A 27,402-nucleotide genomic window follows, 5' to 3' on the forward strand; every position below is an offset into this window, starting at 1 on the left:
AGAAATAAAAAAGGAGGCTTAACTTGCCAAATTTAATTAGCACCTATTCTCTGGTACATGGACACACTGCTTCCTCTTAGTCTTCCTTACTTTGTGAGAAGATAGTTCCCTTACAGATTTCTCAGTGAGAACTGAGAGATTTATATCTGGATACTCATTAGCTTTTCAGAAAAAATTAAGGTATGAAACTGAAATTCTATGAAACCATTCTATATAGAAATACCTTAACTTCTCTTTTCCAATTACCAAAGATATTTAAAAGAAAATACCTTTACTTAAAATTTAAAAATACCAGTGCCCTTATTTTCTTTCTAATTCTTCACCTGAATTTTAACCTCTCTAAACAGCAAGTTTGCAAAATGCATTCATATAACCTCAGGTCTTTCAGTTTATTCTACACTTTATACTTCCCATTATGGACTTAAAATTTGGGACTGTGTGTTTAAATATGTAAAACAAGCAACACACAGGCACATATAAAATTTAGGGTATACTTACACATCATCTTGCAAAAAATCCTATGAGCCACAATTTATCTCTAGAAGATTCCAAAGGTCAGTTCACAGTAAGTCTCAATTGCAGAACACAACTATTCCAAAACAGAGTAGTATAGACACAAGAACAAAAAACAGGAATAAGCAAAACTTCAATAAGACTTTCTAAAAGTGTGCTGTGTTGACAAAAGACGTGAACACTACAAAGAAAGTCAAAAGAAGCAGATTTTGCCTGCTAAACAAAATGAAAATTAAACACAAACCTGGCCATTGTTCTATATTCAGCAATGCTAGAGGCTCAAATGGAAAGTTTCACTGTCATGTGATGTGAAAATATTAAGCAAGACAAGGCAATGACTTTCATGTTATAATTAGGACCCAACGGTAAAATCTCCGATTTATATTAGCAGATGTTTCTATTTAATGTGAAAAATTTGTGAGGGGAAAATGAGTCTAAATGATTACCTTTAGAGTTACCAATCTTATGTTTTTTAATCTTTAAGTGGGCTTAGAAGAGTACCATCATGTAAATAAAGTAAATACTGAAATAAATAGTAAAACTTCTAAGACTGAAAAATTCAGTATAGAATCAGAGATTATTTTATTAAGCAACTTAATGGTTGCTACTTTTCCTCATTTAACAAATTGCATAGGATCCTGAACACCGTACTGAATAAAATGTAAAGAAAAGTGAACTAGAAGCAATAATCATATTTGTACACAGCATAAATCAATGTACAGTAATACATGTGAACAAGAGTGATTGGCTTTCAAATAAACTTCCTGCTTCAAGGCCAACATCTCTACAAACGTCTACAGAAGTACTGTTAGGGCAGGCCAACTTCTTTATGATGTCGCATTATGTGCTGGTTCTTTTCTGAAGGTCTTCGGAACCCTTTCTTGCAGTACTCACAACGGTGAGGATAGTCTTTCGTATGAATGGAAATAACATGCCGTTTAAAGCCTGAGGCATCTGTAGTGCTATACTCACAGTACTCACACTGATACACTTTCCGGCCACTGTGTGTCTTCATATGCTTTTTAAGCTCAGTCTGTTGCCTAAATCCCTTTCTACATCTCTTACACCTAAATGGAAGATCTTTTGTGTGAACTGAGAGAATATGGCGACTTAGAACAAACGGATCTGCAATCTTAAAGTCACAATGTCTACACTGGTGCATTTTTTTACCCTTGTGGGCAGCCACGTGTTTCTTGAGTTCTGAAGGCCTGTGAAAGCCTTTATCACACATGTCACACTTATGAGGGTATTCCTTTGTGTGAACTGAAATTATGTGTCGTTTCAAATCACTTGAGTTCGAACTCTTGTGGTCGCAATGCAAACACTGATGTGTTTTGCTTTCTTGGTGGATAAGAGCATGTTGCTGCACCTCTTTGGTATCTGAGAAAGTCAGAAGACAGATGTCACACTTGAATGGCATCTCTTTACTATGCTTAGTTTTTACATGCGTTTTCAAGTTAGAAGAGTCTGCAGACCTATATTCACAGTACTGGCATTGGTACGGCTTCTCCCCAGTATGGATTCGCATGTGCTTTTTGAGCTCTGACGGGTGACGAAAACCTTTACCACACTCCACGCAAATATGAGGAAAGTTCTTGCTGTGGACTGCCAAAAGGTGGCGATTCAATAACCCTTGTTCAGCTGTCTCATATTCACAGAATTTACACTTGTGCATTTTATTGGCTCCTTTCTCCTTATGCACCATTTTGTGCGTAAACAAAGCCCCAGCATGAGAGAAATGCTTCCCACACTCATCACATTCGACAACCTTCTCTGCCTTGCTGGTCAGCTTGTGGCTCTCCAGGTGGTTGTGTAAACTTATCTTCTTGTTGGTAGTGTAATCACAGTCAGTACAGCGGTACTTCTTCTTGGTAAGGTGTTCAGGATGGTTTTTCATGTGCCTTTTCAAAAAACCTCTTGACTTAAATTTTTTCCCACAAATCATGCAAGGATAGACAGTCAAGGGATGTCCATCAGGGCCAATAATTATTGCTAAGAAAGGAAAAGAAAGGAGCATGAGTGATCAAACCAAGTTCTGTTTTGATTTCTTTTAGCTTTTTAAAGTGTGTGTTCTGAACATTATGGGACAAGTACTTCTAAATTAGATTAACATTCCTTTTATTGTTTTTCAATGAAAGAGATATAACAAACGAATAATGAAGAGAATTTGGTCAAGAAACTTCAATATTACTGTACCAATCACTCCCAGTTTAAAATAAATAAAGTAGCAATTTAAAGCCACATAAATTTAGATATCTATGAAAAATCATTCATAAAAATACAGTTCAACATTTCAGCTTTGCTTATTCCAAGTCCAATTTACAGTATATTCACAGTAATGTTTAACCACACCTCTAAAAATATGTTAATATGCAAGTCAGTATAAAAGACTATACAGGAAAGGAAATACGTCCAATGAGTAACTGAATTACCTGTCCTGCTCTATCATGCCCGCTTTTATGCTGGCAGAACAGATCCCCTAAACTTGTTCACTTAAAGTTAACATATTTTAGGGATTTATTTTCATTTCCACTAAAATTTTAATTCTTTTTCCTGAATGATCAAAAACCTATTTCTTTTTGTCTAAGGAAATCATTCATGAATATCACTGAATTCTTAAAATTGTATTTTCAAATTCAAAACACACAGCTACATGTACTCTAGCAAATAAAATGCTATCACAACACCTCTGTAGATACATACTAGTTTCATCTGAGAGCTCGCAGAGCACGCTGCGCTGTGAAACTCATAGGCCCTCACCTGTTTGGTACTGTCTGGAATCAGGTCTTCTCCTTTTCTTTGGTTTTTGTTTAGCCAGTCTGCCGAGCCCAGCAGACTCATCTATGTGCAACAGGGCACTGGCAGTGCCATTCCGGTTTTCAATTCCATCAGAATTATTACCTAACAATGTGTATTAAAAAACAAAATTATACAGTATTCTTTAAATTATAAAGAATTAGGGATTCTTTATTAACTACAACAACGAAAAGCCATGATACTCATGAATGACAGAAATTCCCTATCTAGCTAATGGGCTTTATGGGCATACACTATATTTATATACAAGACTATAGGAAATGCCTAGGTTCCAAATCTAGCAGCATTTTGCCCCCTGAAGTCCCTTGTTGTCAAACTCAAAACTATAAAGTCATAAGGCACATACACTCAAGACAAAAAATAACAACTTGAAAGCCTGTGTTCTTACATAATATAAGCATGAAGGAAATTTCCATTAGAGGCAAAAGGTAGACTATATAATCTTCTTCTACTTTTTCTTAAATCACTGTGCTAATAATTCATATTTCTGAAACCTAAGACCATAGAAACTATTTTTCAATAACGAACTGATGTTCAAGAACTATGCAATCCTTTGAGCTGCTATGTGACTTACCATAGGCAGCTGCCCATGCTATTGGCATGAAGGTTTTGATTTCATTGTCATCCATTTGCTGTTCATGCACAGCGGCAGCTGCTGCTGCAGCAACAGCAGCATCCTCCTCTCCTACGATCACTTCCATATAAACTTCATCAGCAATTTCAGCAACATCTAAGTAGAAAATTAACAGAACGCTTTTGTGACCAAGTTTACAGAGATCAGACAAGAAAGATAGTTTTATTTGAATTCAGTAATAAACAGGAGGAAGGTTCAAATGTTACATACCTAGAACATTTCTTTCACATAGTAAATACTTCACTATAATTGGTTTTTAAAGTGACATCCTAACCATACATTGAGAGTCACTGATGTTCTTCTTTGCAGTATGGCAGTACAATAAGGTCTACAACAGTGCTGCTTATTTTCTCCAAATATTGGTTGCATTTAAAAAAAATTAAAAGCAGGGGTCAGCCCAGGTGGCCTAGTGGTTAAGTTTCGCTTCGGCGGCCCGGGTTCTGTTCCCAGGCACAGACCAACACTACTTGTCTTTCAGTGGCCATGCTGAGGCGATGACTCAAATACAAAAACAGACGAAAACTGGCAACAGATATTAGCTCAGGGTTAATCTTCCTCAGCAAAAAACAAGAAGACTGGCAACAGATGTTAGCTCAGTGTGAATCTTCCTCAGCAAAAAAGAGGAAGATTGGCAACAGATGTTAGCACAGGGTGAATCTTCCTCAGCAAAAAAGATGATGATTGGCAACAGATGTTAGCTCTGGGTGAATCTTCCTCAGCAAAAAAAAGGAAGATTGGCAACAGATGTTAGCTCAGGATGAATCTTCCTCAGCAAAAAAGAGAAGATTGGCAACAGATGTTAGCCCAGGGTGAATCTTCCTTGGCAAAAATTAAAATTAAAAAGTAAAAGCACATAGAAACATAAAACTGCTTCCCATTAAAAGGCCACCTACTTACTTAAATCATCTTCTTGCTGAGAGTCATTGACAGTCATATAAACCATCTTTTCTCTTGGCACACGAATACTGCTGTTCTGATCAAGTAGTTCAACTTCATGATCATTCTCAGGCTCGCTCTCCACAATGTCTACGGTGCCACCTACCAGGGAAGATGACAGCTCCAAGAATTTTTTGAAAACTTCATTTCCACTTCAACAAATAATTGCCTCTTCCAATAGTTTTAAATTAATACACTGGAAATCTGTTTTAAAAGTTATCTTCAGAAAAGAATTCAAATAAACTACCCCAAAGTAATTAGGTGAAAGTGTTTGATCAGCATGTATAATACGCTGAAGGAAACGTTTCCTCTTACCTAAGTCATCCTCTCCGGGGTCAGCCTTAAAAATGTACACCTTGATGACTTCAGGGCAAGTGCCATCCACTTTACAAGGATCTATTTCCAACTCTCTATCCATGGTCATTCCAGAGGAAACACCCTGTTCTATTTTGCCAGCATCATCCACTAAAAAGAGAAAAAATACATCATAAATAATAATAGCAGATACTTAAATAAAATATTACCATTTTCAAAAGTCTTTTTTTATAAATATAATCTCTAACAACTCATGAAAAACGATGATTTTACCTAGAAAGTAGAAGATTCAATGAATATTTGAAAGTGGGGTGAGATATTAAGAAAAAAATATTTTACTTGAAGCAAACTCCTGGTAGCCTTGAAAACCAACAAAAGTATGATATACTTGATCCTTGGATATACATATATCCATAAGGTAAAAATATTACTGTATTCTCAAAGACCTTAGGAAGAATGTCCTACTAGTAAAATCAGCAAACACTGGTTTTAATATAAATATTTTTATCAGCACTATCTCATGTTCACTACTCCTGAATATTGTTTGGTCTTATCTGTTCCTATTACAACTGTACATTTTTTAAAAAAAATAAAAATATGATTTTCAGAAAAGTACATTGCAAAGATCCACGTAAATTCTAATATCAAACTATTTAAACATAAAATTACACTTACATATATATAGTATGGATACACACACAACACATACACACACACTCGAGTTCATCAAAGTAATGAGTCTAGGTCTTTGCTGGCAAATATAGTGAATGTATAATTAAACATATTCTCATATACCTTAAGGAAGATAGCTTGTTTTATGTTTCTGAGAGGAAAACATTACTTACCAAGAGAGGCACACATGATTCCCAATAGTAGAGATTTCGGGGAATAGGGAACATTTCACATTTTAAGCTTTAGAAAGTAGCAAAGAAAGTAAGTGCAGTATTATGCTTACGATTTGCAAAATTAACAAAATTAAAAAATAATGTCTCAACAATACAGACTCTGGATTGGAATAAATACCAAAAATATAATTTCCACATAATGTAACCTTTCGCCTACTACTATCCACTTACAGTCATTCATTGCTATTTCTGGCACAAAAGAAAGTTTGGCAAAGACTAATGAAAGCCAGTATAACTTAACTCATTACAAAATGCAGATTTATTGATGTTGAATGCATTTGAGAAAGGCTGAAGGAATGTTCTCCTTGCTCTAGATACAACTGGCCTATCTGGCATAGCTAAAGACCAAGCAGAGGGGAGTGGAACCAAAGCCTAGAAGAGAAGGTTGATTTAGCTCATCTTCAATATTCCCCCATCAAGCCTTTTCATTTTCCATTTAGTTCCTTTTGTGGTATTCCCCTTCTAGACTTTGGGCTAGATAACAGAGATACGAATACGAAAAAGTCATGGATTCAAGAAGTCTATAAACCAGTGGGAAAGAGGAGAATGAACAGAGGATTATTTTTAAATACGATAATACTAATAATACAGCTACTACTTATTAAGTGATAATATAAGCACTAATTAATACTAAGTCTATGAAGGAGGTGTTAAAATAGTAACATCATTTTACAGTAGAGCAAATTGAAGTTTAGAAAAGCTGAATGACTTATCTGAGGTTGCACAGCTGGTTAACTAACAAAGCCAGAATTCAATACTTAATCCATGTGACTCATAACTAACATTCATCAATTTCTGGTATTTTAAGAATGTATTCTATGAGATTTAAGTTGTTAGAGGCAGTGGTGATTTTTGGAAAAAAAGCAGTGAATGGCATAATTAACTCAAGATTGGTTTCCATTAGTAGAGATCAGATATATATGTTCATGACTCAAGCAAGATTCATCTAAGGCTATGGTAATAGTTTGGACAACTGTTTAATTTTATGTTTTAAATTCTAAACAGGTGCTTATAATGATAGAAGTTAGATTTTGACATCTCTGAAATTCTTCTGCAAATTCCCCATCAGGTAATTTAAAAGATCCAAAAACTCTATCTGTCTAATCAAAATTCTTACATAGGGCCCGGCCCAGTGGCGCAGTGGTTAAGTTCGCTTGTTCCACTTCGGCGGCCCAGGGTTCGCCGGTTCGGATCGTGTGCGCAGACCTACTCACCACTCATCAAGCCATGCTGAGGCAGCGTCTCACGTGGAAGAACTAGAAGGATCTACAACTAGGATATACAACTATGTACTGGGGGCTTTGGAGACAGAAAAAAAAAAAAGAGGAACATTGGCAACAGATGTGTTACCTCAGGGCCAATCTTCCTGAGGAAAAAAAAAAAATTCTTACCTAGAATTACATAAAATTTTCTCATATAGAATATTAAGATGAATTTAGTCTTTCAAAAGTTGACAATAAAACATCAAAGTACAGTGATACTTTATCTAATTTAGTTTCTTGCTCTTTAGAAATCAAGACCATCCCAAGGGGCTGGCCCGGTGGCGCAAGTGGTTAAGTGCGCACGCTCTGCTTCCGCGGCCCAGGGTTCACAGGTTTGGATGCTGGGTGCACACCAACGCACTGCTTGGTAAGCCATGCTGTGGTGGCGTCCCATATACAGTGGAGGAAGATGGGCACGGATATTAGCTCAGGGCCACTCTTCCTCAAGAAAGAAGTGGAGGACTGGCATCGGACGTTAAATTGCTGTACAAAACTGATTTTAAAACAGCATCTTGAAACTTTCTCACAAACACAGAAATTCTACGTCCCACAGCAATAACACAACACATACAAAGTCAAGGAGGCACGTCTGCATTGGCTTGTAGTAACCCAGAGGTCACTGATGGTCTTGGTAAAAAGTGATACAGCAAAAGCTGCAGGGGGTCAGACTGAAACAGGTTGGGGATTCTATGTAAGACATGATTTTGAAGTTTAGCTTAAAAAAGGAGAACAAAGGAGCAATAATCAGAATGGGCTGCAGGATCAAGGAGATTATTGTTAATTAATAAAAATACTTAAGCAAGCTCATACTCTGTAAAGTAGTAAAAAAGTAGTCAAGAATGTGAGAGGCTGAATTTAGAGGATATGGTGAATTGCTGGATTAAGATCTCAGAGGAAAAGGGAGAAAATGAAGTAGGAGCACAGATGCAGGGAATTTTCCTTAAACAGGAGGAAAAACACTATTCCCTTTGAGACCTGATGACAGAAATAAATATCAATAGGAATGTACCTGGGTTGTTTTGGGGGAGAGAGTAAGACAGGAGGTTGGAATGCATAAAGCAGAAAAAAGTCCTGATTGGTGACTTCAACCATATATATACAACAGGAGGCAAGAACTTTGGTTAACAGAAAGAGAATAGCAGACTGGATTATGAAATTGAGAAGTAAGGGAAAATGAGCTGGTCCAGGACAAGCACAATGCTATCAAGGGTCAAAAACAATTACACACACACACACACACATATACACACACACATGCCTTCCCTTAACCCTGAACTTATCTAAAGTACTTTGACTATGTTTTATAAATATACTTTGTGGGAAGAGATAGGCTTCATGTCCTTAATTCTGGTCTTATGTGTACTTAGCCTTTTCAAAGCTAAATATTTTTATGACAAATCTAGCTTACTGAGCTAAGGTTATTTTCCTACAGGTGGTATGGAATGTCAAACTGAGAGAAAGAGAGAATGAAGATCTCAGCAAACCAGGCAGGAGAATCCAGAACAAATATGTAACTTCTTCAGAGAACAAATCTCTTAGGAGTTTGATATTGAAGAAGAAGCTGGCTTCTTGTGGCAAGTTTGTAAAAAGTGATTCCAAACGGGTACTGAAAAATCTAATGTTCTGTGTTTCTAAGGTCACACTAAATGTTCTTACAAACGTTAGTTTGTAGGTAACCACAAACTAAAACTCCTGAGGACTAGAAGATCTAATAATTTGCAGCTTGCAAAATGTCACATGTTTATGTGTAGCTTGTAAAAGAACTTTCTGGTTGCTTCTATGCTTTTAAAAATATGTCATTAAAGGGGTCGGTCCCGTGGTGTAGTGATTGAGTGCTCGCACTCCACTGCTGGTGGCCTGGATTTGGATCCCGGGGGCGCACCGATGCACCGCTTGTCAGGCCATGCTGTGGTGGTATCCCATATAAAGTGGAGGAAGATGGGCACAGATGCTGGCCCAGGGCCAGTCTTCCTCGGCAAAAACGAAGTGGAGGATTGGCATGGATGTTAGCTCAGGGCTGATCTTCCTCACAAAAAAAAGAAAAAATATGTCATTAAACACTTTCAAATATAATATCTACCTGAGAAGAGCAAAGCTATTCTATTAGTAGAGAAAAGTAAAATTCACCTTGAAAATTTCACCTTGAAAAGGTGTCCCACTAATTGAACCAGTAAAGTTTTTATATATATTTATTATATATTAACCAAAGTGACTTGTTTACAAAAAGAAAAATCTTCAGGTCCCGTTACCACTCAAAATCTCACTGTGATTTTAAAACTATCACTAAAAATTAAAATTTGAAAACAAAGAAGGATTGAATAAAAGAGTCATCAGATACATGATTTCTGCACAACTGCCTTTTTTAGAACATGTTAAGTAAAGAAAAATAGTAAGGCCTCTCCAAATAGAGAAGTGTAATTTCTGCAAATTAAGACTACATCCAATAAGTACCTTTTGTGTGGCATTTTACAATTTCTTCAGCACTTCTTTAGCACTTTTTCCAGACAAAGAAATAAAAGTTTGAGGATGATATGTGATTTGCCTCAAGTCAGTGAGCTAGTAACAGGTGAGGGGAGGGAATGAGAAAGATGTCTGTCTTTAGAACTCACAGTTTCATTTCATTTTCAGCTGGTTATGTTATCTCACTTCTCTAAGCTTCTAGAGAAAATGCACTATAATTTTGCAAGGAAAAAAACAGTATCAGATTTGCAATGGAATTGCATTTTTGTCTAAATTAACCTCATAAACAGAAATCTTTTATCATTCTCAGTGTTCCTATGCAAGTATATGGCTTGCCTCTCCATTTACTTAAAATTGTTTAACTTTTCAAGATAAGGTGGTTTTTAAAGTTTATCAACCAAGCTCATTCCCAAGAACATAACTATCTGATTTCTTTCTCCCCAGGTTTCCCACCAAACATCCCTAGACACTATTAGTCAGCCTTCCTAAAACAAAGATCCAGTCACCTTACTCTCCTGTTCTCCTCCTACCAAACACAAGAGAAATCAGCTAGCAACTAACAGGTGTCCAAACTGCCTTTTGCTTTCAGTCTTCTCTATCCCAATACCCCTACCCCTAACAAAATACCCCATGTGTCCTAATTTTAAGCAATTCTACATTTCTTTATGCTTCCTCAAATTTGATTTAGGAGAAAAAGACTAGTTTTTTGTAGAGATGCTACATCTTACTGTACTCAATTCCTATCACCCAGAACTATCAATAAAATTTACAATATTATTCAGTTATTTCTCTATGCATATATAAAAGAATGGAAGGAAAAATGAATATAAATGTTTGTCTTGTTGAGGAAGATTCGCTTGAGCTAACATGTGGCCAGTCTTCCTCCACTTCCTTGAGGAAGGTTCACTTCGGGCTAACATCTGTTCTAATTTTCCTCTATTTTACATGTAGGTTGCCGTCACAGCATGGCCACGGACAAGTGCTGTGCGTCCACGTCCAGGAACCGAACCCGGGCTGCCAAAGCGGAGCGCACTGAACTTACTTCACTAGGTCATGGGGCCAGCTCCCCATAACACGTTATTCTTAAACAACAGACTCAACAACAAAACCAACTTAATTCCGCAGTTAATGATTCTATTTCCTTGCATATTCTTCCAATTCCTATGACCCTCTCTCATTTCATTGAACTTGCTTTGCAGAACCATAAACTTGCCTAATATAATTTGTCTTTATACCTACAATCTATGCAACTAAATTTGGATTAAAAAATATATGTAACATTTATGGTCTCATTTTTAAAAACAGACCATTAAATCTTGCACGGATTCTATTTCACATTTTCTCCCCAAAACTCTAACACTACCTACCCATTGATCTTACTTCCTATTTCCCTGAGAATAGAAACACACTAAAATATAATTCACTAAATTCTACTCTATTCACTTGTCAATCTAAATCCATGAATTCTGTCTTCACTGCATGTTACCACAAACTGTTCCTATTTAAAACCAGTCACTCTGCTTGAGTGCTACATTATACCCTCTTTCCTGTTTAGCAATTATCTTTTATATCATCGATTTATCTATCTTTCTCTACAAGAACATTCCCTCAAACATTTTTCTCTCCTCTTTTAACATAAAAATAACAAAACCACCTTCTCTTGATCCCACTTCTCCTGCAAGCTACTGCTTTATTTCTCCAATTCGTCTCATTCTACATTCTGTAAACTCACTTTAATCAGGCTTTTGTCCATGTCTTCATCAAAACGTTACTCACGACCAAGTCTCAGGACTCATTTTACTTGCCTAAGCAGGAGCATTTGACACACATGTTCACTCTCCTCTGTGATACACTCTCCTCACAGCTTCTGTGACTCAAGCCCTCCTACCTAACTGACCATGCCTCCTGGATGCTCTGCCAGTGCCTCCTCTTCTACCCATTTAATGTAGCAAAGCTCAGGGTGTAATAATCTTTGGCTTTCTTTCCTTTATGTATAATAAATCACTCTTTTGGTGATCTCATTCTGTCATATGGTTTTAAGTTTCATCTCTATACCAAGAACTTCCAATTTACATCCTCAGTCCATCTCTCTCTCCTGAACTCAGATCAGCATATGGCATTTCCTTTTTGATGTCTGTCAGACAACTCAAACATGAAATCTTTCATAAAACGTCATCTTCTCTAGGCATCCCTGACCATACTTGCAACTCAAAATCCTCTTCACTGAGCTCCTTTACTTGTCCAAAGTATTCTCTGGTATACACATAATTCACTTATTAATTTTATATCTGTATACCCCTACCAAAAGGCAGTCTCCTTGAGGGAAAGGAACTTCCATTTGTTTTGTTTACTGATACCAAGAGCCTACAACGTTGCCTCTCACATATAACTATTCAACATTCATTTGTTAAATACGTAAGTGCTAACCTTCAAATAAATGTCTATGATTCCAAAAGTAGATTTTAAAACATATCTTTAGGAACAAAATATTATAAAAATACTAAGACAACGGAATTATATTTTAAAGACAGTACTGTCATCTGCAATGAAAGATGAAAAAATTCACACATATATCACACCATGCAAAATATTTTATAGTTAACATTTTGCAGACAATTACTTAATTTGCATTGCAAAATTACATAAGTTGCATAATCTTAATGTGCGCCAATGTTTGGTTTAGTTTTAAATTAATTCAAACACCATTACCAGTCATTTTACTGGTTTCATCATTCTTGAATCCTTTCTACTGACTTATTTGTTTCTTTGCTCTATTAATTACCAAACAGCAACCCTACCAACTCATGGGGTCCTAACGTCTCTGAAATCCTGGATACTTGAGAATGACTGATCATAAAATAAGTTAGCTGCGTATGAAATTATCAGGCTGTAGTTTCCTCTGAATTTTTTAGACACTGTGGCACTATCACATTGAAACTGCTTGCCAAACAGCCATTAATGATTATTCCTAAAAGGCATGTAGATTAGCAATATATTATCAGACTCCCACTAGGTTCCTTATAGATAAAATCTCTGATGCTTGGGTCACCATGGTAATGGATGCTTAAGCTGTCTCCACCTACTCCCCATTTTCACAGAGGCAGATTTAAGGCTTTTTCTCCCATTTCGCTTGGCTGTCTTGTGAATAAACCCTTTCTCTGCCACAAAGCTCATCATTTTAGCGACTGGCATACTGTGCAGTGGACAAAGCAAGCCTGGTTTGGCAACAAAAAGGCACTGAGTATTTTGATGTGGGTGCTCCTACACTGTTTATCCTTAAAGTTCACTAACAACTATGATTATGACTTGCTAGTGATCTTATCATTCTAGCAACTTCTTATTAACAATGAATTGCCCCAGATGATTCCATCATTCTTTTTTAATATCGATATAAAATTCACATACCATAACACTGACTCTTTTTACAGTGTTTAAAGTGTAGAAATCAGTGGCTTTCAGTAAATTCATAGTGTGCAACCATCATCACCATCTATTCCAGAACATTTCCATCACTCCAACCTTTAGTTAGCCCCCTTCCCCAACCTATCCCACCATGAGACAACCACTAATCTACTTTTTTTCTTTTTAGATATATCTATTCTAGACATTCCATATACTTTCTTATGCTTACAAAGTTCATACACGTTGTAGCATGTTATCAGTGCTTCATTTCTTTTTGGGCCAAATAATATGCCACTGTACGGCGATACCACATTTTTAAAAGTCAATTCATCAACTGATGAGCATTAGGATTGTTTCTACTTTTTTGGCTACTTGGATTAATAATGCTGCTATAAACATTTGTGTAAAAACTGTTGTGTGAATATGTTTTCAATTCTGCTGGGTATATGCTTAGGAGTAGAATAATCAGGTCATATGATAATTGTTTAATTTTTGAAGAATTGCCAAATTTTTCCAAAGTGGCTGCACAATTTTCCATTGCCACCAGCAATTTATGAGTGTTCCAGAACCTCTCCATTCGTGCAACACTTATTTTACATTTTTAAAATGCCCATCTGAGCGTGTCTGAAGTGGTATCTCATTCTGGTTTTGATCTGCATTCCCCTAACAGCTAATGATATTAAACATCTTTCATATGCTTACTTTCTTCTTTGGAGAAGCGTCTACTCGAATTCTTTCCCATTTTTTAGTTACATTGTTTGTCTTTTTATTGTTGAGTTTTACGAGTTATTTATATATTCTTGTTCCTATACACTTATATATATACTTTACAAATATTGTCTCCCATTCTCTGAGTTATCTTCTCACTTTGACAGTCTCTGAAACATAAACATTTTCAATTTCGATGAAGTACTCTGTATTTTTTCTTGTGTTGTTTATGCTTATGGTGCCATATCTTAGAAACCACTGCCTAATCCAAATTAAAGAACACATATACATATGTTTTCTTCTAACAGTTACAGAATTTTACCTCCTACATTTAAGTCTTTGATATATTTTGAGTTAATTTTTGTATATGTTTTGAGGTAGCAACCCAACTTCATTTTTTTAACTGTGGACATCCCAGCATAATTTGTTGAAGAGACTATTTTTTCTCCCATTTAACTGTGTTGGCACCCTTGTGAAAAATCAATTGACCACAGAAGTATGGGTTTATTTCTGGAATCTCAACTCTATTCCATGGATTAATATGTCTATCTTCATGCTAATAATGCACAGTCTGGATTACTGCAGCTTTTCTGTTTACCTGGGAAATGTCTTAATTTCTCCTTCATTTTTAAAGCTTTAGGTGGATACAGAATTCTTAACTGACAGTCTTTCTTCCTTCAACATTAAATATATCATCCCATTGCCTTCTAGCCTCCAATGTTTCAATGTTTCCTAACAAGAAAATAGCTATTATTCTTTATTAGGAAGAATCACTTGCATGTGATGAGTAACTTCTGTCTTGCTTTCAAACTTTTCTCTGTCTTTTCAAAATTTTATTAAGAAGTTCATTGAACTTCTTAGCTTACATATGTAGATTAATATTTTTTATCAGATTTGGGAAGTTTTCAGACATTACTTTTTGAAATATTCTTTCAGCCCATTTCCATCTTTCCTCTCCTTCTGGACTCTATGTTGTTACACCTGATAGTGCTCCATAAGTCTCTGTAGCTTCATTCACTTTTTTCATTCTTTTCTCCTTCTCCTCAGACTGGACGATATCATTTGATGTACTCTAAACTTTGCTGATTCTTTTGCCTCTTCAAATCTACTTTTGAGCTCCTCTGGTGATATTTTCATTTCAGTTATTGCAATTTTCAAGTCCAGAATTTCTATTTAGTTCTATTTCATAATTTCTCTTTATTCATATTCTCCAGCTGGTGAAACATCATTCTTATACCCTCCTCTTCTTTACACATGGTTTCCTTTAGTTCTCTGAATAAATTTAAAATCTTTGTTAGTAAGTTTACTGTGCAGGATTCCTCTGAATGAGCTTCTACTTACTGTACTTTTTCTTGTGTTTGGGCCTAAGAATTTCTTTGCATGTCTCATAACTTTTGATAAAAATCTAAAAATTTTAAATAACGTAATGTGCAACTCTTGAAATCACATTTTCTTTTTTCCAGTGTTTGTTGCTGCTGCTTGTTTAATTTTTCTGAACTAATTCTATAAAGTTTCTATTCTTCAATTGTGTGCCCACTAAAGTTTCTGTTCAGTTAGATAAATGGTCAGCTATTGACTGGACTGAGATCTCCACAGAAGAATGGAAACAGTAATTCTTCCAATATTTGCCAAGAGGTTCTGTATGCACGATGAAACACATCTTCAATATTCAGCCAGGTAATTTATATTCCACACTGGCTTTTACTTCCTGCCTGGACAGAGCTTCAAGGTTAACCAAAGGTGTGAGCTTAGGTCCTTGTCAGATCTTTCCTTAACATAGGCATAGCCCGAGGCATTCTCACATTCAAGATTCCCAAGAGTATTTCCCAGCTTTTCAAACTCCCCATGGACATCTCTTGTTCCAAAACTTTTCCTAAACTTTTTATTACAAATGTCTATTGTTCGCCCTAACTGTATTTCCTGAGTTAGCAGTGATGTTCAATAATTGTCTCTCATATTTTTTGACAATCCCAGGGAAAGGGCTGTTCACACTAGGTAAGCTCAGAGACTGGACAAAAGTAAAGACAGCCTTGCAAGTGGGGTCTTCGACAGAACCATGAGACAGGTCAAATAATGACAATTCCTTGGATATGGCACTTGAAGAAGCTCTATCTAACACCTTTCTCGCCTCTCCAGTAGCTGCCTGGCTACTGTGCCATGGTAAAGGATGTTGGTTTCTAAGGCTAACTCATACAACCTGCGAGGCATGCATGTGAATGGTGCAAGTTAAAAGGCACCGAAGCTCACTGTTCTTACCAAGATATAGCCTTTTTTCATGAACATACACTCCCTGTAATTCTATAAGCCTTTAGTTAGTTTCCACAGTTCTGAAAAGGTTTATTCTTACTATTTCTACTAGTGTTCTCATTTTTTCTACAAAAGAGAGAATTTTCTTTCTTTGCTTGAGGAAGATTAGCCCTGAGCTAAAATCTGTGCCAATCTTGCACTAGTCTGTATGTGTCGCGGCCACAGCACAGCTGATGACTGGTGTAGGTTTATGCCCGTGATCCCAATCTGTAAATCCAGGCCACCAAAGCAAAGTGTGCCTAACTTAACCTCTAAACCACAGGGCCGGTCCCATCAAGGAGAGGATTTTTAATAGTCAGGAGCGAAAACTTTCTCCCATAACTTTCTGTAATGTTAGCTGTTTTCTTCTGTTCTGTGTATGTGTGGGTTTTATGTCCTTTTTCTGTCTCTCATGTCTATCAATTTTCACCATAATCATAATCACGTTTATATCTATTTTTTTAACCATTTCATTTTCACAATTTTCTAAAGTCTGATTACAAGATTCCTGCTTAGAGTCAGTCACATTTATTCTTTTTGTTGCCTCTACAGTGGCTTTTACCTTCATGATATTTTTATGTTTCCCTTCAGCTTCGTTTGTGAATTCTAACAGTTTACTTTCCACCTCCTTTTATTGCCTTGAAGTATCTCCTTTGAAATACTGTATATCTGCTTTAATATTTTCTAAATATATTTTAGAGTCCTTACATAAAAAACCATTAAGTCTAGTCTGATAAACAAAAACCTCTTTCTGAATTTTATCAGAAAAAACGTTTAAAAATTGATCACGGGGCTGGCCAGACAGCGTAGTGGTTAAGTTCGTGCGCTCCATTTTGGTAGCCCAGGGTTCATAGGTTTGGATCCCAGGTGTGGATCTACACACCACTTATCAAGCCATGCTGTGGAGGTAACCCACACACGTAGTAGAGGACAATGGGCATGGATGTTAGCGCAGGGCCAATCTTCCTCAGCAAAAAGAGGAAGATTGGCAACAGATGTTAGCTCAGTGCTAATCTCCCTCATAAAAAAAAAAAAAAAAAAATGATCAAGACATTGCCCCTAAAATACCCTAATTCATTTTTCAGAAATACTCCCCTGTGTATATATATTTTTTAAATTCCAAAATTTTTTTGTGTGTTACCAGCTAAAAAAAAAAAAAAAACTAAAACAAACAAAACACCTAGTAGGAAGCGTACAATGATAAGCTATATATATATTTAATAATAAGCTATAGAACAAAGAAATAAATGCATATATCTATTAAAAAACATAAATAATGAAATAAATATTTCACCACCCCTTCTATTCTAATAAATACTAGAAGCAATAAATAAATCATAAACTGTATTGCTCCTCAGAGTTTGTGCATTAGATACGAGAGTTTGGCATTCATTTATTCATTCCTTCACTGAACCTCTTTTTAGTGAATGTTCATTATAGCCAGAGTCATAATTAGAAACTAATAGCAGGTCAACTGATCAAAACAACTAAACTAGAGGGCCCTTAAAAGGCATGATATACCAAAGAATGTCAGCTGTAAATTTAATGTATTTGCTCATTCAATAAATACTTTACACTTAGTATGTATATGGTTTAATGGAGGAGGTACATAAGTGGATAAAATATATCAGATTTTATCCTCAAGAAGATATAATCAACTTAAAAACAACAGCATCTAGCCTGTAAGACTATGTATAGCAATTACGCTGTGAAAATGAGAATTTGTGCCCAGATACACTACTGTGACTCTGAAAAAATGAGAACTGTTCTTTGTTGTCATTTTAATAAAAGTGAGATCTTCAGGAGCAGGAAACTTACCAGATGGACACTAAATACTTTATAAACACTATTAAGCATTTGGATCCAAAAACTTACTGAAATTTCTAAGAGAAGAGAGTAGATGTCTGTTTACATTCTTTGATCTATATATGTTGAATAAATATACAAAAGGACTGAGATACTTTCATCTCTCATGCTGTAAAAAGTATTAAAGTTGACTGTCAGTAATACCATCTCAGTTTTCTCTATCATATATTAAATCCCATCAGGCTACAATTATTCTACACATTAACCAAAAACCTGTCAACCCTAAACAGGTTCCCTTTACACCACTCCTCCCTAAATAGAGTTTTTAAATTACAATGCAGCGTTGGAAAAAGGATCTTTTCTGGAAGACAGAAAAAAGAGGATACCACGAAGACAGAAAAAAGAGGATACCAAGAAAACTGAAATCTCCAGATAAACTCATCTTATAAAATCTCTATACTATAGTTAAATTTACATTAAAATTAAATCCAAAATTAGTTATGATAAATACTACCCCCATTCCCCTCTCTTTTCAACTAGATTACAAGCTGAAAAACTGCAATTACTAAGTACCTCAACACTTTATATCTAGAACAAGCTTTTATACAGAGAAGGAATTCAATGAATGTTTATTAAATCAATAGAATCAGGCTCTTGACAGTTACTAAGCAAGTTCAGTTGGATGTAGAAAACTGTCATAAAGCTAGGCCATGATGGTGTACTCGATTACATAAGAGATAAATAAATGCCTAACCTCTCTGCCCCAGTCAAATCCCTGCAATCTCTTTTGCAGTGCTATGCTCGAAAACACAAGAGAAAAAGACTTAGTCAATGAGAACACTCCGAACTCCATCTATACTGTAAAACTGGATTCCAAAGACCCTACATAGTCCCATGAGCTGGTCATTTAGGATAACCAAGTTATTTAAACCAGCGGGCAGATGACAGAAGTAGCTAATAAATTGAAACCCCATTAATGTAGAGCACATATCTAAAAATTGAAGTTGGAAAGATCAGAGACACCTATCCAGGGATTCTACCAAAATTATTACAACATCTGCTACCTAAGCAAAATCGTGTTTAATTACGTTCTGGGTTGATAAAGAGGTAAACACAACAAAGAAAAACAGCATCCCATAAGGAGCACTGAGCAAACATAAAACCAATATGATATTAAATTTCTAATCAATCTGAAATCTACATAAATTAGTTGTTTACAGTCTTGTAAATGACTACTCTTTTGCAGGGGCATTAAATTAATATAATTCCAAAGCCAATAGAGAATTTATTTTTTAAAATATGATCATTACTTTGAAGAGAAAAAAGACACTGGTGTGGAAGAAACACAATAAGTACAGAAATGATTGCATAATAAAGACAAAAGATTTTTTTTCAAGCTGTAACCCTTTCAAGTTTCAGTGGTAATTCTGAGACAGTAGGTAAAAACCTAACCACATCTTTCATGATTTCATGTAGTTCAGTTCCATTCATTTCAAGCTTTATCTTTCTCATCTTTGTATTTCCATCCTTATGTAGAAATAACTCTTTACTTTGTACCATTTCACTTTTCTTAATTCTGGCTTATCTTACAGGATCCAAAATAAAACACCAATGCCCATGGACTTCTAAGCTTTATCTTATTTTTACATAAGTTTAAGTAAAGATAATATCCCCCTGACGTATGACAGGAAAGACAGCCTTCAAAAACAACTTTGATAAGACTTACAGGAAATCATAAGGTAGTCCTCACAGTTGCTTTTGTCATCTTGCTGGTCCACAGGGACTCCACTGGCATCTATGACTGCTTCAGTGGCACAATCTGCTACCAATACTTCTTCTGAAACTACGTCAGTTGTCAGAGGATCAGTGACGATTTCTGCTTCTACTACACTATCATGAACCACATGTTCAACGTGTCCAACATCAGACACGTGTATAGATTCACTCGTCAAGACATGTTCTGGCATAGACATTGAAGCTGAAGTAATGTCGGAAGCTAAAACATCATCTGGGACTGTGCAATGTGATAAGGAAACTTCTTCTGTTACATCTGAGTCCAGCACTTGCTCAGGAATGATGACATTTTCAGATACATCTGCTTCTTCTAAGATATTTGAGCAGTGAACATCCTCAATAACAACATCCTCAATAACGTCTTGGATTACAACCGAGTCTGGGTCATCAGGAGCAAAGTTATGTACAGTTATATCTGAATCCACAACATCTGAAACAAAAACAGTTTCTTGAACTTCCACAACAATTTCATCACCATCCATGTGTGTAGCGTCAGTTCCTTAAAAAAACAAAAATTAAAATAACAAATTTCAGGTAGATATGCGTGACTATCTTAAATGATGTAAATATTATTTAACTTCCACCAGGAAAATAGACTATATCCTCAGTTTTCTCAAAATATTAAAATAGGTTAAAGAAATAAAGAGGGATTCTATTGTTGATTCATATGAGAAATAGAAATTTTTAACAAAAGAAGCTTTTTTACCCAAACCTAATCAATCAACAGGTAAAGAAATGCTAGGAAAACAAAAAATGTGGGGCAGTCACAGAAGAAAAATATTCACAAAAAAAACCTTTAGAACATCAACACAAAAAGTTCCCAGGCAACTAAAATAAAATCTTAAGGGATAATTATAAAAATTAAGCAAGTAACACAAATTCAGAAAACTAATAAACCAGTTTTCTTTGTATTTGTTCCATTTCTTTTTCTTTTTTTCCCAACCTCTCTCAACATATCAGTTATCTTTTTTTCACCACTCTTACATATTGCTCTTCTTCCCACCTTTATAATCTTCCCACTCTATTCTGGTGTAATATTCCAACAGTATCCTCCATCTATCACTGAATTTAAGATATAAAACAACTGGAGTACAAATATGACCAAAAATTTAGAAATTAACTTTTGAATTCAGGACATAAAAGTATCACGTAGTGGCATAAATGAAAAGAGGGCTAGAAGACCATATAGTTAAGAAGGAAAGATGAAAGACAACTGGTTAAGGACCCCTGTGGATAGATAAGATAAATAAAACTGCAGTTGCTCTGGAGCAGTGAAGAGTGAGGTTAGCTGAAGTGGGGCCTGCTCCAACTTCACTAAGGTACTCTACCTCCATCTAGCCTCCTTCCATCCTCCCACACTCTAATCCCTAAGGCAGTTCCTCAGAATATAAGAAATGCTGCTCTAGTCCACTCTGCAGTTAAGACGTAAAAGTAGAGGAGTGAATCAGTTGGAGCCCAGTGAGATTAAATGACTTCATCAAGATCACACAGTTGTTTGCGCAGCTTATGGTGCTCAATAAATACTACTCTGAACGAATGCCCAAGGGGGAACAGAAATAAGATGATATCCTTACCAAAAACATACTGTAAGATGAAATAAAACAAATCTGACATCTTGGCTCCCAACCAGAGAAGAGCAAAACAAGGAAGTCTTATCTAAAAAGCTATTCAGGTGATTAGTACTCCTGGTTGTGACTCAGAGAGCTGAGTTTAAGTAGGTGCCTAACTCAACGATTGTGTGTCACTGCCAAGCCATCAGAGAAACAGAGATTCTTCAACAAATAAAAATGATCACCAAGGGCCCAAGAATAATAAAAGTTGTAGGAAGTCTTTAAAGTCAGTTAATATCCCCTCTGAATTGCATATAGAAATAATAATGAGAGAATGTTTTCTTCCATTTCTGTAGAACATCTGTAAAATGCTTTACAATCAATTGTCTTCAATGTTTGTAATATTTCACATCGAGCAACAGATCCCTTTCGTCTCTTAAAGATATAAATGTGAAAGCATTTAGCGGCAAGAGCACTGGGAAAAAGTTTTAAATCAGAGAAAAGGTTTAAACACATTGTTTTGTGACCTTGGGCAAGTCATTTAACCTCTGAGTTTCAGTTTCCTTGTCGGGAGAAAGAGGACAGTAGCATCTGCCATGCATACCTCACAGGACTGCTGTGATGATCAAATGGGAATGTATGGGAAGTGTTCTGAAAAACTGTAATGAGAGGTTTCATTATTATTAGGACATATGAAAACGGAGGCCCTGGCAGATTAAGTGACTTGCTCAAAGATGAACGAACACCGTAAGTGTTAACAATCAGGGCTAAAAGTGCAATAGCCCTTCAACCTACCACTTAGCCAATGACCCAGGCTGGCATGTGGCAAGATTAAGCTAGTAAATACAGTGCGTTCTGCTCCAAAGAACTTACAGTCTCTCCTTCAAGCACATTAATTATACTTCACTATGTTCAAGTGAAGAAACAATTATAACCTTGCATTTACCATTATCAAACCAAAATTACCAAACACGAGTCAAAAGACTATCCTAAATTGTTTAAGAACACACATACACAGGATTTAGAAAGCAAATAAAAATTATCATGATTCTTGGTAAATTACTTGGTTAATTACTTTTGCTTTAATATATACCAATATGATCACACAAAATTCAATGGTAAACTCATTAAAATTTAACTTGTAAGTATAGCTATGTAATAGCAAAGAATTTTATATTATAAAATGTAGTACAATCACCTTACAACACTATGTACTTAGAACCATGGGTAATCTGAAATAATGAATACTATTTTCTCCACTGTTAGAACTTCATGAATACAATTTTTCTTGTGCAGCTGAGGGAATAAGGCAAGATTCTGTCTGCCTGATGCAGAAGGCTCCTTTGAGGATATCTTTTGAGAAATTAAGTAGGACACTGCCAAAATGCAGAGGACCTTGGGTTTACAGTTTATCTCTTGGGCAACACAGAAGAGAGAAATGACATGAGCCATGTGTTATTTTAGGGTAAGTATTCCACAAGTGTGGTAGATATAAGGAAAAACTAAGAGTGAGGAAATGGTTTAATATCACAGATTAAGAATGAGATAACAGTGCCTGGGCTAAGTGATAAGAACCAGCATGAAAAGCAGTGTGGTAAACAGACTCCCCAGCCCAACCACTCCCCCTTGCAAGACGTCCATGCCCTAATCACTGGAACTGTGAATACATCACATTATGGCTTATGCCATAATGACTTAGCAGATGTAATTCAAGTTAGTAACTTTACGAAAGGGTTACTATACTGGATAATTTGAGTGGACCTAATCTTTTTTTTTTTTTTTTTAAAGATTTTATTTATTTATTTTTCCCCCAAAGCCCCAGTACATAGTTGTCTGTCATAGCTGCACATCCTTCTAGTTGCTGTATGTGGGACGCGGCCTCAGCATGGCTGGAGGAGTGGTGCCTCGGTGCGCACCCGGGACCGAACCCGGGCCGCCGGCAGCGGAGCGCACGCACTTAACCGCTAAGCCACGGGGCCGGCCCTTGAGTGGACCTAATCTGATCACATGAACCCTTGAAGCAGAGCACTTTCCCAGCTGGTGTCAGAGTGTTGAAGAATCTTAAGTTTGAGAGAGACTAAATTCACTATTGCTGGAGGGGGCCACACAGAAAACATGGGAAGGAACACAAGCAGCTGCAAGAGGCAAAGACTAGCAACTTACAGGCAGCAAGGAAATAGGGACCTCAGCCCTACAACTGTAAGGAAGTGAATTCAGCCAACTACCTGTATTAGCTTGGCACTGGATTTATCCCCAGAGTCCCAGAAAGGAACAAACACACCCTACTGACACCTTTATTTCAAGCCATTTGAAATCCAAAGGAGATAGCCAAGTCATGCCATGACAGACTTCTGAACTATAAAAACTGTGAGACAATGAATTTTACTGTTTTAAATGGCTAAGTTTGTTTAATTTTTGTGGCAGTAATAGAAATGAATACAGATTTTGGAACCAGAGAGTGGAGGGCTGCTGCACAAACACCTAAAAATGTGAAGTGACTTTGGAATTGGATATTCCTTTGAACAGTAGAAATATGGATGTTAACAACTCATGTTAGTGAGAACTCAGAAAGAAGACACAACCAAGATAAAGAAATCCTACATGGACTTATAGAATACCTAACTCACCACGTACAGAGTATTAATAGAAGTTTAGACTTTAAGAACACTGCTAGTATGGGCTCAAAAAGAAGTGACAAACATGTTATTGGCAACTGAAGGAAGAGATATCCTCGTTATGTTGTGGCAGACAGCTTAACAAAATTGTATACTGCAGTTAGGTGGAACACCTAACTTCTAACAATGAACTCAGATTTTTAGCACAGCGCTGAAGATGTGGTCTGCTTTCCTCTTGCTGCTTATAGTAAAATTCAAGAAAAGAAAGAAAAATTGTGAGAAGTGATAAACAAAATGGTTAGCGGGGGCCGGCCCCGTGGCTTAGCGGTCAAGTGCGTGCGCTCCGCTACTGGCGGCCCAGGTTCGGATCCCGGGCGCACACTGATGCACCACTTCTCCGGCCATGCTGAGGCCGCATCCCGCATACAGCAACTAGAAGGATGTGCAGCTACGACATACAACTATCTACTGGGGCTTTGGGGGAAAAAGAAAAAGGAGGAGAATTGGCGATAGATGTTAGCTCAGAGCCGGTCTTCCTCAGCAAAAGGAGGAGGATTAGCATGGATGTTAGCTCAGGGCTGATCTCCTTCACAAAAATAAATAAACAAATAAAACAGTTTCCTTTAAAAAAAAAAAAAACGGTTAGCGGGACTTAACAATTTGGGAAATTCTTAGCCTATACAGATGGTGAAAAAAAAATAAAGAGTCAATGGGACCAGCCCAGCGGCGCAAGCAGTTAAGTGCGCACATTCGGCTGAAGCGGCCCAGGGTTCGCCAGTTTGGATCCCAGGTGCGTACCGACGCACCACTTGGCAAGCCATGCTGTGGTGGCATCCCATATAAAGTAGAGGAAGATGGGCATGGATGTTAGCCCAGGGCCAGTCTTCCTCAGCAAAAAGAGGAGGATTGGCAGATGTTAGCTCAGGGCCAATCTTCCTCACAAAAAAACCCCGTCAAAATTAGGTAGCCGGACTTGCTGTCATGAAAAGTTGTTCTAGAGAAAAGGCAGTATGTGACTCTACAACTCTTCCCTGAAATCTCAGAAAGATCAAAATGTCTGAGAATTCAGAGACCAGATACTCTCAATCATAGGGTGCTTCTAAGGAGTTTAAGGGCGTTGTCCCTCAGCCATCTCAGTAGAAATCAACAAGAGATAAGTTTATCTCCGAAAAATATGTAGATGAGTCTGTTGTCTAATGAAGTAAACTCCCATGACACACAAAGCAGATGCACAAATTTCTTTAAAAATTTATACCATCAGAAACAATGCTAGCTTGGATTACTAGCTTGGACTGAAAGGGACAGAGAAAGTGCAACATAAAAACGACTGTTAGGCTCCCAAATTCTAAGGGCAAGAAGCAAGCTGATGAACTACTTAGCTAAAAACATTTGCTATGTTTGATGAAAAAAGCAAGGATGACTGAGAGAGGGAGCCATGGACCACAAAGGATTATTCCCAAGGCTTGAAACCTAATGGAGTTTGCCCCACTGGTTTTCCAAATTTCTTTGAACAAGTCACTACAGGGTCCGGTCCCGTGAAGTGTGCACACTCCGCTACTGGCGGCCGAGGTTTGGATCTCGAGCATGCACCAACACACTTGTCCAGCCATGCCGAGGTGCCGTCCCACATACAGCAACTAGAAGGATGTGTAATTACACTGTACAACTATCTACTGGGGCTCTGGGGAGAAAAGGGGGGAAAAAAGGAGGAGGATTGGCAATAGACGTTAGCTCAGGGCCGGTCTTCCTCAGCAAAAAGAGGAGGATTGGCATGGATGTTAGCTCAGGGCTGATGTTCCTCACACACACACACACAAAAAAAACAAAACAAAGGAAAAAGAAAAAAAAAGTCACTACACTTTACTTTCCTTTTCACCATTTGAGTATTCAAAACCACCCTACCATTTACGTTGGGAGCAGATAAGTTGTTTCTTGAGCTTTATAAGTCCACAGGTGAAGAGAAATTGTGCCCAGGAGTTGCATTTAATGAACTACACCCAGAGTATTATGAGCAACTGATTTAGACGATATTTGAGATTTTTCTAAGCTGCTTAATTTCGAACGAGAATTTTGGATGATGAATCTGAGAACCTCTGGAGAGAATGAATGGATTTTACATTTGGGAGAGAGCCAAATGTTTGGGGACCAGAAAGCACACAGTGGTAGCCAGAATGGTCCCCTAAAGATATCCAAACTCTAATTCCTGGATCTTGTAATTATATTAGGTGACATGATAACAGAAATCCTGCAGATGTAACTAAAGTTATGGATGGATAATAGGTAGATTATCTTGGATGTGTTTCTGGCTGGAGTCAAGGAAACATGACGGAAGGGAATGTCAGAAAGATTCAAAGCATGAGAGGGACTCAACTCACTGTTGCTCATGTAAAGCATGAGAAGGAATACAGGTAACCTTTAGGACAAACCATGGCCCATGGCTAACAGCCAGTAAAGGAAACAAGAATCTCCATCTTACAATCACAAGGAACTAATTTGGCCAAAAGTCTGAATGTTCTTAAAAGAGAATTCTCCCTCAGAGGTTCCAGAAAGGAATGCAGCCCTGCCTACATTTTGATCTTGGCTTTGTGAAACTCTGCACACAGAACCCAGTTGAGCCATGTGGTACCTGGAATTCTGACCTACAAAACTATGAGGTAACAAATTGGTGTTGTTTTAGGTCACTAAATTTGTGGAAAAGTGTTACAGCAATAATAAAACAATTAACACAAGCAGAAATAAACACGAAACACTTTCATAGGGTGAAGTAAGGGGACTTAGCATTCTAACTGGGGAAAATAAGAATAACTAAAGATAACAGTGAAGATTTTAATATTGATGGTGTTACTGAGAAGATTATGAGTTAGCTGGCTATGAGATTTTGACAGAGTAACAGATATCTAAGCATGAATCAATATTAGATCTTAGAATCCTCTTAATAAGCAACTCCAAATTTGGCAGATGGAAAGTAGAACAACCCAGGAAACAGATATACCTATTCCATCAAAAAATGAATTTGGCTCCTGTGGCTGCAATTCAAGTTCATTTTCATCCATGGCCTTTGATTCTCATTAGTTCCAGCTCCTAAAACCGGGAATAAAGTATACCAAACATTAATTTTTTTATATCACATATTTAAAATGTCACCACAATATTTACATTTCTTAAATGCTCAAATTTCCTGACTTATCCAAAAGCTATCAATGTGAAATAAGAGGGAACTTATTGATTTCCAGAGATATATGGGCAGCTACACCATAAGAAAGAGCAGTCAAATCAAACACACAAACTGGGTTTGCTGATTTTTTGTTTAATTACAGTATTACTTACACGAAGTGCACAAATCTTAAGTGTTTAGTTTATACAGATGTAAATTTGTATTAGCAGTATTAAGATTAAGAT

General features: G+C 36.8%; 1 protein-coding gene across 5 annotated transcripts; it reads right to left on the reverse strand.

Moving 5' to 3' along the window:
• Positions 1–1,316: 1,316 nt before the first annotated feature.
• On the reverse strand, positions 1,317–27,056 carry LOC147911649 (zinc finger X-chromosomal protein-like). Of its 5 annotated transcripts, none has more exons than XM_087427881.1 (7): positions 26,996–27,056; positions 19,771–20,337; positions 5,216–5,365; positions 4,862–5,002; positions 3,905–4,060; positions 3,274–3,414; positions 1,317–2,505 (listed from the first exon to the last, which is right to left on the reverse strand). In XM_087427881.1, the coding sequence occupies exons 1-7, from the start codon at positions 27,054–27,056 to the stop codon at positions 1,322–1,324; spliced, it is 2,400 nt and encodes a 799-aa protein (XP_087284007.1). In that variant the 3' UTR covers positions 1,317–1,321. The 5 variants fall into 5 exon arrangements, with proteins under 5 accessions (XP_087284007.1, XP_087284008.1, XP_087284010.1 ...); XM_087427882.1 differs by having other exon boundaries at positions 19,771–20,329; positions 26,994–27,056; XM_087427884.1 differs by lacking the exon at positions 19,771–20,337.
• Positions 27,057–27,402: the final 346 nt, after the last annotated feature.

Source organism: Ceratotherium simum, chromosome Y, assembly GCF_057802395.1.
Source record: "Ceratotherium simum simum isolate JZ-2026a chromosome Y, ASM5780239v1, whole genome shotgun sequence".
Lineage (NCBI taxonomy): Eukaryota > Metazoa > Chordata > Mammalia > Perissodactyla > Rhinocerotidae > Ceratotherium > Ceratotherium simum.

Coding starts and splice junctions, on each gene's coding strand:
- LOC147911649 (XM_087427881.1), bottom strand. CDS start 27,056: ATGGATGAAAATGAACTTGAATTGCAGCCACAGGAGCCAAATTCATTT. Junction 20,338..26,995: donor TTCATTTTTTGATGGAATAG/GTATATCTGTTT, acceptor TGTTTTTTTAAG/GAACTGACGCTACACACATG. Junction 5,366..19,770: donor GGACTACCTTATGATTTCCT/GTAAGTCTTATC, acceptor TTCTCTTTTTAG/TGGATGATGCTGGCAAAATA.